The sequence below is a fragment of the Amphiprion ocellaris genome, chromosome 5, assembly GCF_022539595.1.
Source record: "Amphiprion ocellaris isolate individual 3 ecotype Okinawa chromosome 5, ASM2253959v1, whole genome shotgun sequence".
In the NCBI taxonomy this organism is placed as follows: Eukaryota; Metazoa; Chordata; class Actinopteri; family Pomacentridae; genus Amphiprion; species Amphiprion ocellaris.
In genome coordinates this window covers 17,506,660-17,519,012 of record NC_072770.1, presented here as the reverse complement: position 1 = coordinate 17,519,012, position 12,353 = coordinate 17,506,660, and the positions used below count along the sequence as shown (strand labels likewise).

General features: G+C 39.5%; 1 protein-coding gene across 3 annotated transcripts in view; it reads left to right on the top strand.

The window, feature by feature from the left end:
- Window positions 1–8,971, top strand: part of cdh4 (cadherin 4, type 1, R-cadherin (retinal)) — a 223,535-nt gene extending 214,564 nt beyond the window's left edge. For all 3 annotated transcript variants that reach the window (XM_055010957.1, XM_035955916.2, XM_023287477.3), the window contains 4 exons: window positions 362–595; window positions 747–886; window positions 5,829–5,993; window positions 7,043–8,971. In XM_055010957.1, coding sequence (XP_054866932.1) covers window positions 362–595; window positions 747–886; window positions 5,829–5,993; window positions 7,043–7,249 — 746 coding nt within the window. In that variant the 3' untranslated portion in view covers window positions 7,250–8,971. The remainder of the gene's footprint in view (window positions 1–361; window positions 596–746; window positions 887–5,828; window positions 5,994–7,042) is intronic.
- Window positions 8,972–12,353: the final 3,382 nt, after the last annotated feature.

The window sequence follows — 12,353 nt, the reverse complement described above, 5'->3', positions numbered from 1 at the left end:
GAGGACAGATCTGATCACATACCTGGATTCTTCTCCCACTGAGGCTCTTGTCTTAGGATGACTGAGTGATAGATACTGAAGGTTTACATATAAATATATATATATCTTTAATGCCCCCTCGCATACACACATGTCAGAATGATTGCTGCGGAGTTTGTTTGGTTGCAGCTTTGATTCGGTACATCATCCACTTGTACCTACGCACATGATGACATGATATCCTGCAGTAAACAAAATGCAATTTCTCTGCAGTACACTGTCTAATCACATTTTCTTCTTCTTCTTCTCCTCCTTCATGTCTTTCCCCTTCCTACTTACTCCACCTTGTAATCTTTCCTCTTGTCTAACTCCCTCCCTGTAGGTGATTATGCTCAGCTGAGGTTAAGGATTCCTTACCTGGAGGCAGGAGTGTACGAGATTCCCATCATCGTGTCAGACTCGGGAAATCCTCCGCTGACAAATCGCTCCGTGATCAGGGTCAAAGTGTGTCCCTGTGATGACAATGGCGACTGTAGCGCCACAGGAGCCGTGGCAGCCGCCGGCCTCGGTACCGGGGCCATCATCGCTATACTCATCTGCATCATCATACTACTCAGTGAGTACAGCAGTGTAGGAGGAACATCCTAAACCCTGCCGGATCATTGTGTCAGTGTGAGAAAACAGTTGCAGCAGAATTTCTTAAAGGTGAAAAAAGTTTATATATTAAATAAAAACACTTTTTTTTTTTTTGCTTGATTTTGTGGCAGGCATGGTTCTGCTGTTTGTGGTGTGGATGAAGCGCAGGGAGAAGGAGCGGCAGGCGAAGCCCCTTCTGATCGACCCTGAGGACGACGTCAGAGACAACATCCTGAAGTATGATGAGGAGGGAGGAGGAGAGGAGGACCAGGTATCATAAATGTATATATTATGAGCAGAAATCATAAAATTTGTTGTAGCATCTCTGAGAAATGAGAAATTTTGACCTTTTTGTTTAAAGATCTTCTTCAAAAAGTCAGGAATTTGTAACAAAAGAGACAAATCACAAAACAGACATATGCAACACCAATACATTTACCAAAATGCCACAAGGAAACTATGTATTCAATAATATTGATCAACAATTATAATTAACTGTAATTAATGATTACTTTAACTGATCGTTTTCTATGAAATGTGCTTACAATTATCCCACAGATGCCGATTGCTTCTTCTATTTGATCATGAAACCAAAAAACCAAAGTATTCCATTAAAATCAGAATAGAAGGAAAAACATCTAACCCTCATATTTGATGTGCTAAAACCATAAACTGTATATAAAAGATGGACTTTGTGACCATGACATCCATCATCCAGTGGTTGTGAGCTACCGATTTGCAGCTTTGTGTTTAGAATCTGGCCATTGTCATCTTGCTCTTTTGAAACCTGAGTGAGTGGTAGATCTGTCTGGAAACCCAAGGACACAACATATGCCTTTATATTATACCCCGTGTAATCATCTGTTTTACTTTTTGTGACCATTAGTTACCAAAAGAACATCCCTCTGTATTAAAGGAGACTTAAAACTAGCAATTGATACCATAAAGTCATTAAGAAAATGATCATCCAGGCAACAAAGCACATGAGAATAATTGTCAATGTCTCATTGACTTCTATACAATCTGACCTTTTGCAACTGGAGGAGTCGCCCCCTGCTGGCCATCAAAAAGAATGCAGCTTTAAGGTTCTTCCACACTTTTCAGATTTTAGGCTATGTGCATCTTTTATATGCAGTCTATGGCTAGAACCGCAAATATTTCGCTTTTATTAGTTGAAAAATGACAAAATTTTTTATAATAATTGTGCATTAAGTAATTGCTGACTTAGAGTTTCAGCTGCACAATAAATAGTTGGGATGTGCTCTTAACAATTTGACTTGTTGTAGCTGGAAAAGCAAACATATAATTAATACCATTACCAAATGACTAATTTCCATTAAGAATCCCAGTGAGTCATTTGATTGAGACTGGCTGCTTCCGTCTTTGTTTCAACATGTCAGTTGAGGCACAGAGGTTTCATTGTAGAGGCCACAGCAGTCAGTCTTGTTTTTCTGCCATAACTGACCACTTATTAAAAATATTAAAATTCTGAAAAGGGAGGGGGAAAAAAGAGACGGATAGTTGCACCCTTGCTGGGAGGCCAACGATCCACTGAAAGAGCATTGGGGTACCTCTTTTAATAAAACACCACAGTAACTAAATGTGCCACCCCAAACCATATTACAATCAAAAGTGAGTGAACTCCCACCACACAGCACAGAACATGGCAAGAGATGGAATTAAAACCCTAAACTATGTAAAATCGACTCTACAATACACAATAAAAACAGTAAAATAGATAAGGACTCCAGTACCTAATACTAAAATAAACTGTAATCAGTGCTCAGCCGGATAGTAAGCAGAGCACTGTTACAGTTTGGCTGTGAGGTAACATAATTTGCAATGCTAAATGAATATATTAACTCTGCACCAGCTTAAAGTCGTCCATCTCTTTTCAGCTTTTCTACCTAGAATAAAAGTTATGGCAGACACAATGTATCAGTGATTTTATATAGACGGCTAGTCAGGGTACTTGCAACCCCTACAGTACTCAGGCAATAAAACAGTAAAATGAGAATAAAACATAATTAGTGATTGAAAAAAGCAACAACAAAACAACAACTGATTGTAACTACTCGAGAAATGAATGTACAAACAGCCTGAGCCACAGGGAGTGAGACCACAAAGCGCTGTGGTCTCCTCACCTGCTGGCCAAATGCAAACTTGAATACACCTGACTTGCTATTGAACCCTGCATGGTTCCCAGTGTTCTTGTGCCACAAACCTGTGCTTTTCCTGATTTAGCATGTCCAAATCTGCCATTACAGACAAGCAATAAATATGAGACGAACAAACCATTACTGGAACAAAACCTTACAAATGATCACAAAGCAAGTTTGACGTCACGGTAGGTTTTTCCATCAGCAAGACCAAAAGTCCTTTTGAACTGTTCCATAAAGTACAATTTATACACTTCTGCATAGGCCTGTTCATTCATGGCATTAATGCTGTTTGCTCAGCATACAGCAGCATACAGTAGGGTCTGACATGCATAAGCTACTGACATATTAAACAACATTACACATTAACATTTTATGATAAGTTCAAGTTTACATCCAAGTGAACCCCCAGGTATTTGTATAAAAATTGATGATGCAGTTTATTTCTTTTTATTTCAAAGGTCAACAAATTGTTCTTCCAGCTTGATAAAAATATTGAACACAGATTAGTCCATCAACCATAATCGTCGCATTAACAAGACATTAAACAAAATTAGGACGCAAACAGACTCTATAGACAGAAAGATATAAGTTTCCAGATGCAAGTTGAATGAAAACTTTCAATAATGGTGAGTTCCAGCATCTTTAATTAATTCAAAAATATATATTGTTTAGTTTTTTATACTTTTCTCAACACTCACACACCATAAATACAGTACACAACAGACATGAGTACAACCCTCTGCAATATTACTTAAATGACTAATGATCCCACATTTCTATGATGTTAAAGTAATTGCATTACTTCTAAGTTGAACAGGAATTAATTTGCTATTATGTAAAATTAAGAACTAACAGTTCAGATTTACTATAGAAAAATTACAACAAAAGTCTCTCATTGCTGTGATTCCACCTTTTTATTTTTTCAGTACATCATATGTCCACCTTTATTTCTGATGACAGTCTAACCAGGCAGATTCCAGTGTTTCTGCTTTTCTTCAAAGATTTTTTTTTCAGCTGCTCTTTTCTGGAGGGGTTGTGTTGCCCTACCTTTCACTTTAAAATGTCACAAATGTCTTCTGTTGGACTCGAGTTAGGCAACATTTTCAGCCAGGTCATAGCTTTCACTTTTTTCTTTCTGTAGAAACTCTTGTGTGATTTTAGCAGCATGCATTGGGTCATTGTCATAGTGGAATATTCCTATTTGGCCAAATGTCTGCAAGCTGGAAGTCTTCTTGACAGCCAGCATCATGGTGCTGTCTATAAATGTTACCTCCCCAACACCTTTTGCACTCATTTAGGTGCATGTCATTACAATCCCAGCTCTGCGTTTCACTCTCAGGACTATGCATTCACTGTTGTAGTCATGGCCAGTTTCATGCCAAACATGCAATGTCAATTCTGAGTTAAAGAAATTTTTCGTGACCATTTAATCAAAGAATGTACTCCCATCAAGCTTCTTTTCATGGTTTTTAAAAAAGTTTAACCTTGCAGTTTTGTGCTAAAGAGAAAGCAGTTTTTTTTTTTTTTCTTGAAAGCCTTTTGTAGAAGTTGCTGTTATGTAATGTCCTTCTCCCTGTATGAGTTGTCACAGAAACACTCATTTCCATTCCAAAGTCCCTTTGGCAAGTCTGAAGCACCTGCCCATCTGTTTTTCAGAGCTGGATTGTGTAAGTAGCACATTGTCCGTGGCATCGTTTTTGGAGGATGACCATAGCAGCTCTGATTAGTGGTAAAGAAGCAATAGTACCACTGTACAATGAGCAATAGTAACACTGTACTATTGCTCATTCTATATTACTGCAACTGTGCAACTTCTATTTTAGTTACTCACTGATCTTCCTGTATTCTTTACCACATGTGTATTCACTTCTCTTGAGTTTTTCCATTTGATTGTTCACGAGGGGAAAAAAATTTACTCTTCAGCTGAAAAATGATGCAAGTATTGAGAGGCGATGTAATTCTGATTTTGACATTAAAGTGATATTTCACAGGAGTACTTTTGTTGTATGTACACCTTAAAGACTAGTAGGATATTTATTTCTAATGTGCGAGAGAGCAGTAAAGTGAACTCATCAACCTGCTCTATTTACATTTAACAGTTTCATCCTTTGATGTAAATACAAACGAACTGAGATTTTCTGTTTCTGTGAAAGCCAGTGTGTGTTACCTAGTGAAATACATTACTTGTATGATGAAGGTGCAGAAGCTCAGCAGGTGCAGGAAGGTACAAGAGCTGTCCGTTAACCGTAAGAAGAAAACACAGTATTCGGTATGTGCTCCATCAATAACCAGAAATGAAAAGGCAGAAAACAGTGGTCAGAGTGGTCTACTAATTAGTTCCAAAGATGTAGTTTCATTAAGTTTTCTGTTTGTTGTTGATATTATTAATTTAATAATATCATACTGTATGCAGTATATTATAAGCGATGCTTGATTAAACCACACAGTGTGTGTTTCCAGATTCCATGCTACAGTCTAAGCAAGTATCAAATTTGCTCAAAGCAAACAAGCAGCACACTAAATACAGTCGATTGTTGAGTGTGCTGTTTATGGACGCTATTTTCTAACAATGCACTGCACAAAAGAAACTGAGGAGCTGCTCATATCTGGAAAAAATAAGGCAGACAGCTGGAGGAAAAACACTGACATTCAAAAGCCACTCTTTGATGTCCATGTTACATCGTTTGTATAACATCATATCCTATGTTGTGTACTCATTCCTATAACAGCATGCCATGACGTTCAGTGTGTAATACATACTGCAGACCTGACGACTGTACAAAAAAAGGAGCTCAAACACTAGAAAGCCCAGTTTCACAGCGGATCAGTCCTGAACCCTCACAGACATAACATGAGCGCACATCAAAGTCTGGCAGTCTTTGATGGCAACAAAAGAGACCTGACTTGAAGACTAAATTCCAGGTTGTAACTGAGCCTGAACTCGAACACAATGTCTAGAAACAGGTTTAGAGAAACAGGTTAGAAACAGTCGATAGTTTGGTAAAGATGATGCTAATCCTCATCAACTTTCCCTCCATGGCGTTCATCCAGGACTACGACTTGAGCCAGCTGCAGCAGCCCGAGTCCCTCGAACACATCATCAATAAGCCGTCGGGGGTGCGCAGGGTGGATGAGAGGCCTGTGATTGCAGAGTCGCAGTACCCAGTCAGACCCAGCCTGCCCCACCCCGGAGACATAGGAGACTTCATAAATGATGTGAGTTCAACACTGAGACCTTTTATCAAAATATGTTTAAATTCTGGTGTTGTGTTTTTTCCTTTAAACTTTCTGTTAATAATCTTAACATTCAAGCATTGGACAGACTGTTAATAATATCTAATTAGTCATACAATGGACCACCCTCTCCTCAAACTAACCTTAAACCTTTTTTTGTGCAGTGGTTCAGACATTTACATGCTTCTAGGCTTTCTGAAGGATGATCAACCTTTCAAGAACATGATTTTTTACAGATTCTTATCTTATCCAAGGGTATATGCTGCATAAACTTCAAAGATGACAGATTGTTTTTAATCCTCAAAGAGTTGATGAATATTTGACAATGAAATTCTGGAATGAAATTCTGACGTGTTTGTTTCCCGTTCACAGCTCAGTGTCTGGCTGTGAACCAGCACTCAGGTTATGATGGAGCACTAAAACCCAAATGGCTGGTTGAGTCAAATGACACAAGTTTATTGCAGCTTTTATAGTTTGGTACCGAGAATGTGTTACTCTGTGAAAAATCACCTCTTTCATTGTCGTGAACAGCAATGAAAATCTACCTTTTTAGTCAGGCGTTTGATTGATTTAATGCTCTTCTTAGAACTCTGAGTTTATTTAGTGATTTCTCTGTTTATTAACCTGTTTGCATATTTTTGGTGCATTTTATTACTTCGTTTTAAAACTTTTTGTTTTGTTTTGACAATATTGGACTTCTCTTTCTATCTCGATCTCTATTTTAATAACAGATATTTTATTACATTTTATTTACTTAACTATCTTTTTGGATTTAACTCATCTGGTGTTTCCTCATTTCTTCGATCCCTGTGTTTTAGAGTTTAGAGACTTTATTTCTATTAGGACTTTTGGTTTGTTTGTACTGTTTCATTGCCTTTTTTTGTAAAGCACTTTGTGTTGCTTTGTGTTTGCATAAAAAGTGCTTGAATGATTGGTATAAATCCAGTTTTTAGTTTCCAGGTTTAACCACACAAAAAGAAAACATTTTTGCTCAGTCAGAGGTCTGTCTTTTCTTGTCTCTCTGGCTCTAGGGTCTGAGGGCAGCAGACAACGACCCCACCGCTCCTCCCTACGACTCCCTGCTGGTGTTCGACTACGAAGGCAGCGGATCGACCGCCGGCTCTGTCAGCTCACTCAACTCCACGAGCTCAGGAGACCAGGACTATGACTACCTCAACGACTGGGGCCCTCGCTTCAAGAAGCTGGCCGACCTCTACGGAGGAGGGGACGATGACTGAGAGCGGGGCAGGGGACGGGGCGGGGCGGGGCTGCGGCACGGGTCAGGAGAGGCGGGACTGGTTGGATGGACGTTCCTATGGACCACAGGCAGGGGCCCACAACATGATGCCGGCTCCATGGTACACATGTGAGGAATGGACCCTTTACATGGGCTGCAGTAGTTTGCTCACAGCAACCAAGCCCGCAAACATGAATTCCGCTGCAACGCAACTGTATTCTGGCTTTATACTTTGTAGTGGCGAGTTTGTAGTGTGATTTGGTTCCTCTTTGTTTTTGTCGTTCTCTCACCGTGCTGGACCCAGGCGTCTCTGGGGACAAATCAAGGCGGTCGTGAGAGGCACGAGTAGTGAATTTGTGCTTTGATTGATTGTTTAAAACAAAACCATCTCTTGCTTTAGTCTCACACTGAAGAGAATGTTTTCGGGAAGTTGCTCTCTGACTCTCTCTTTAACTCTGTCAACTTGAATTTCCTTAGAACAGAAGCACTGTCATTTTATAAAGTGCCTTTTGTGGTGTGTTTTTGTATCAGACTCCTGCTATCTCAGGATCGGTTGCCATTCGTGCAGTACAGTGGAGGCGCGTTCTCTCGTCGCCCCTCTGCGCTCCTCAAACCAGCCCTGCCTGTCACTCTCCTCTCTCGTTCACAGTGGTGCACATGAACAACCCCAGCAGCCAGTCCCGGGAGGGAAGGACAGAACCAGGGCAGACTATCGGACATCATAACCCAATGAATTATGGCCTGAAAGAAGCCAATAAGAGTTGTAGTGGAGAAGACGACCCTCCTCTCCAAGGACCTGCTCAGTTTGACTTTCACAAGCGTCACCTGTCGACACGGCGACAGCAACACGCTGACGTTGTGTGAGACCATTTTTATACAAAATGAGGGTTTTATAATTTAGTGGAGAATGCCTGCCTTTCCTCTTTGGACTCATGACTTTAGGAGCCTTTGTGTTGAGACGCTTGCCTGCCCTGTATGGTTTTGTGTTGCTTTCTCCACAGTGTAAAGCTTATGTAGGCATGATCTGATTAGTCAGACGGTGTAAGAAAGTGGAACTTGAAATGACTTGGAACAACGGTATCTAAGAACGATTTTTTTTTTGTCGCCTTGAACATTCCCGTTTTTTATAGGCCAACAAAACTATTGAAAGGTGCATGATTTTTTTTCCTCCAAATGTTTTACTCGAAGCACTTGTTACTATGTGGTGAGAATGTGAAAATAGTCAGCAGAAACTATATGAATATACTCTGTATAAAGACACCAAGAAAATAAAAATACTGTAAGATACATATTTTTGAAGTATTGATGACATAAAAGTTGCTGCTCTCTCCCCCTGGCTCTACATCGGGGCTTTGGGGGATTTTTGGCCCGTTCATTTTTAATATGTGGATATTTATGTTTGTCTTCTGTTGGAGCTTTTGATTCCATTTGTTCAAGATGCCTGCTTATACATTTGTTGTTTCAGTTTTGCTTTTTTTTTTTATTTCAAAAACTGCTTTGTTATACTCCTTTTATATATGAAAACACACCCTTCCCCTTTCGGTCTGTATTGTCTCTGGCAGACGTGTTCCTCCTGTTGGTTTCTGGCCTTGGGACAGTGGAAGGTTCGTTAGCCATGCCTGCTGATAGTTGTTCTATTATTCAGTGTACTGGAATTCTTTTATTAATTCATCTAGATACTGGATGTGTGCTTTAGAAAATAAACAACACATGTTTTGAAAAAGTGCCATCATTTTTGAATATGTTCAGGTGTATGCTGAGTTATGGGGCATGGCCTGGTTTGTCATTTCAAATATACTGTTACTCAAAGCTTTAATAACAATGGGCCTTTGTGATCTTGTTTTTACCATCATGCCAAGACTAAAGCTGCTGTGTGTTGGGTTTCTGGCACTGGCACTCCTAGTGGTAGTATCAAAAAACAACACTGTGGCAAACAGAAATCAATGTTGCTACCCCACACATGCTCACAGACCACTGATGTCAAATGGGCAGAAAGCAGCACAGAGAGTGCATCAGTTTTCACCAGGACTGTCTAATTATTTTTTAACCCTTTAGAACCCAGCGTAGCGCCGGCGCTACGTTTTGCATATTGATTTTTGATTGCCTTTGATTTTAAACCAGATAAGATGGATCGATAATTCTTTTTGCATATAAAATCTGGGGACTTACACTAACATTTCACACATTCACCATGTCTCAGGGTGCTTTTTCGTTGCAGTGATGGGTTTGTAAAAATACACAATAAAGCGCACACAACAAAACTCTTTATAAACCAGACCACCGGTATTTGGAGGACTTCTTACATTGAAATAAGCGTGATCATGTTGTGGCCATGACCTGTCACATGATTCTTATGTGTCCATACCCGAGAGGCTCCCGTCCCCATCAATAGGAAGTGACGTTGCTGCCGGGAGTTGTAGTTTTTCAGCCAACTACAACTGTAGTTTTCGGCTGTAGCCTGCACAGATACGAGCTCTCACTCGTTTCAGTCCCACTTTTTTTTTTTTTTTTTTTTTTTTTTTTTTTAAACAAAAACGTTCAGACACAGCCCCCACACACACCAGACATCCACCACGGTCCGTGTACGGATCTGGTAATTGGATTTTCCGTTCTGAAACGGGTATTGAAAAACAAAAAACGAGTGGTTATTTGATTTTCGTTTTAAAATACAAAAATTGAAATTGAAATACAAAGCGTTTTTCCTTTTCATGATCAAAAAGGGATATACGATTTTTTTTAAATGCTTTGATTTTCGTTTTATATTTAGAATAACAAGAAAGTAAAATCAGTAAGAGACAGAAACGAAAAAAGGTCCGTTTTTTCATTTTCTGAGACCGGAAGTGGTCATCAAAAAGTGTGGAGCCAAACTGAGTACGGTGCATAGACTGTATATACATTTTTTTCGTTAGTTTTCATGGTCAGAATGAGAGATCAGGTGGCCGATATTAAAATAAATCAATATTGATTTTTTTATAGAGCGTTAAAGTTTTGCGAGGCCAGGGGGCGGGACTACTTGATTGACAGTCCGGTCTGGAATGATTGACAGGTCCTATGGAGGAGGAAGCAGAGACTCTGTTCTCCTCGTTTGGATTAATTCTGATACAATAACTGTTGGTTTATTTATCGGTGGAGCAGCACAACATTTTCCACAGACAGTTTTCCTGCCCGCTGGCTTGTTTTAACCAGTTTTCTGCTTTCAGCTGATTCTACCAGCAGACACTGAAAGGACTCTGATAGTTCGGTAAGTAAATGTTTATTTTCGTATCAGTGCCGCTTTTAATGCACTTTATATGCAGCTTTAGTGTCAGATGTAATGTGTGCCATGCACTCCAGATGTTGGTGGAGTTTGTTTCAGTGTGTGTTGACCAGAGAAGAAAGTTAGCATAGTAAATATTAGCTTTAATGTTAGCGATGCTAACCGAGCTAGCTGCTCAGTCGTAGCCTGATTAAAGCTAACGTAACATCAAGCTAATGTGTTGAGTTTCATGTAAACAGCTGAAGTGTGTTGTGTTCTTGTAATGTGGTTCATTAAGTTCATAAAACTGTGGCTGGTTGACATTAATGTAACGTTCAGGAAACTTAAATGTGATTAAAACAGTAACATTAATGTTCTAGTTGTCAGTAATCAGCTTTAATTTGACACTAAAACAGACTCTGATAGTCTTAAATGACATCAGTTTCATTAATTTGTTGAAAATTGTCTCATTTGTTGTGATGTTGCTGCGGATTCATTAGAAGCAGATGATCCATGTTGAAGATACGTTTAGTTCTAGTATCAGAAGTACAAGAAGGAAAATGGAAGTTTAGTTCTGCTACATCAAAAATTTCAGGATTAAAGTAACTAAATGAGTCTTTATGCCTCAAACTTTATATTTACAATAAAGAAATCATAAAATAATCACAGATAATATAAATATAAATAGCAGAGAAAACCTGAGAGAATAATTTCCTGAAAAGTCTGTGAAGGAAAAGCAGCTTTTTATCCTGAAAGATCAGAATCAGCTCCAACATCTGCATCTGACAGCATCGTCAACCAGAAAGAAAAGAAAAAGGAAAATGACTTCTTTCTGATCACATCTGTTCCTCTGCTCAGAGTCTGTTGCTGCTCACATTCTTCACATTTATAGTCCACTTTTAAAAGTTCAGCAGACAGGTGCTCTGCTTTGGAGTGTGACGATGTCGTCGATAATGTGGAGAGTGAAGTTTCCGTTTCACCCACAGCATGCTTTAGGGCAGCCGGGTCGGACTTGATGTTTGAAATACTGACCGACAGCTCAGATTTAACTGTCTGTAGTTCCGTTTTGATGGGTGTTAAACTTTCACTCAAAGCTGCCAGGAGCTGGGTCTTTAAAATAACCGCCGTCTCGTTACAGAGTGAAAGTAGCAGTTCCTCCTTAAGGTCAGAGATTGCAGCATCTGAGGGCCTCTTCAAAAGAAGACGTAGTTGATGAAGGCGTTCTGGAGCAGGACCAGAAAGACCATGACCAAGCAGCCTTGAGGTCTTAGGCAGCGTCTCCCTCGGGTGGGTGTCAGTGGTGTTAACGGTCAGGTCTGTGGTAATCCTGTCAAAAAATTTTTTGTGAAAAAATCAGAGATATTTTTTTTAGGCCATATCACCCATCCCTACGTATAGCATGTCGCTCTTGAAACGTCATAGTGTAGCATGTCGCTCTAAAAACGTCATAGTATAGCATGTCGCTCTAAAAACGTCATAGTATAGCATGTCGTCCAAAAAACGTCATCATATAGCATGTCGCTCTTGAAACGTCATAGTATAGCATGTCGCTCTAAAAACGTCATAGTATAGCATGTTGCTCTAAAAATGTCATTGTATAGCATGTCGCTCTAAAAATGTCATAGTATAGCATGTCGCTCTAAAAACATCATGGTATAGCATGTCGCTCTAAAAATGTCATGGTATAGCATGTTGCTCTAAAAACGTCATAGTATAGCATGTCGTGCTAAAAACGTCATCGTATAGCATGTCGCTCTAAAAACGTCATTGTATAGCATGTCGCTCTTGAAACGTCATAGTATAGCATGTCGCTGTAAAAATGTCATGGTATAGCATGTTGCTCTAAAAACGTCATAGTATAGCATGTCGC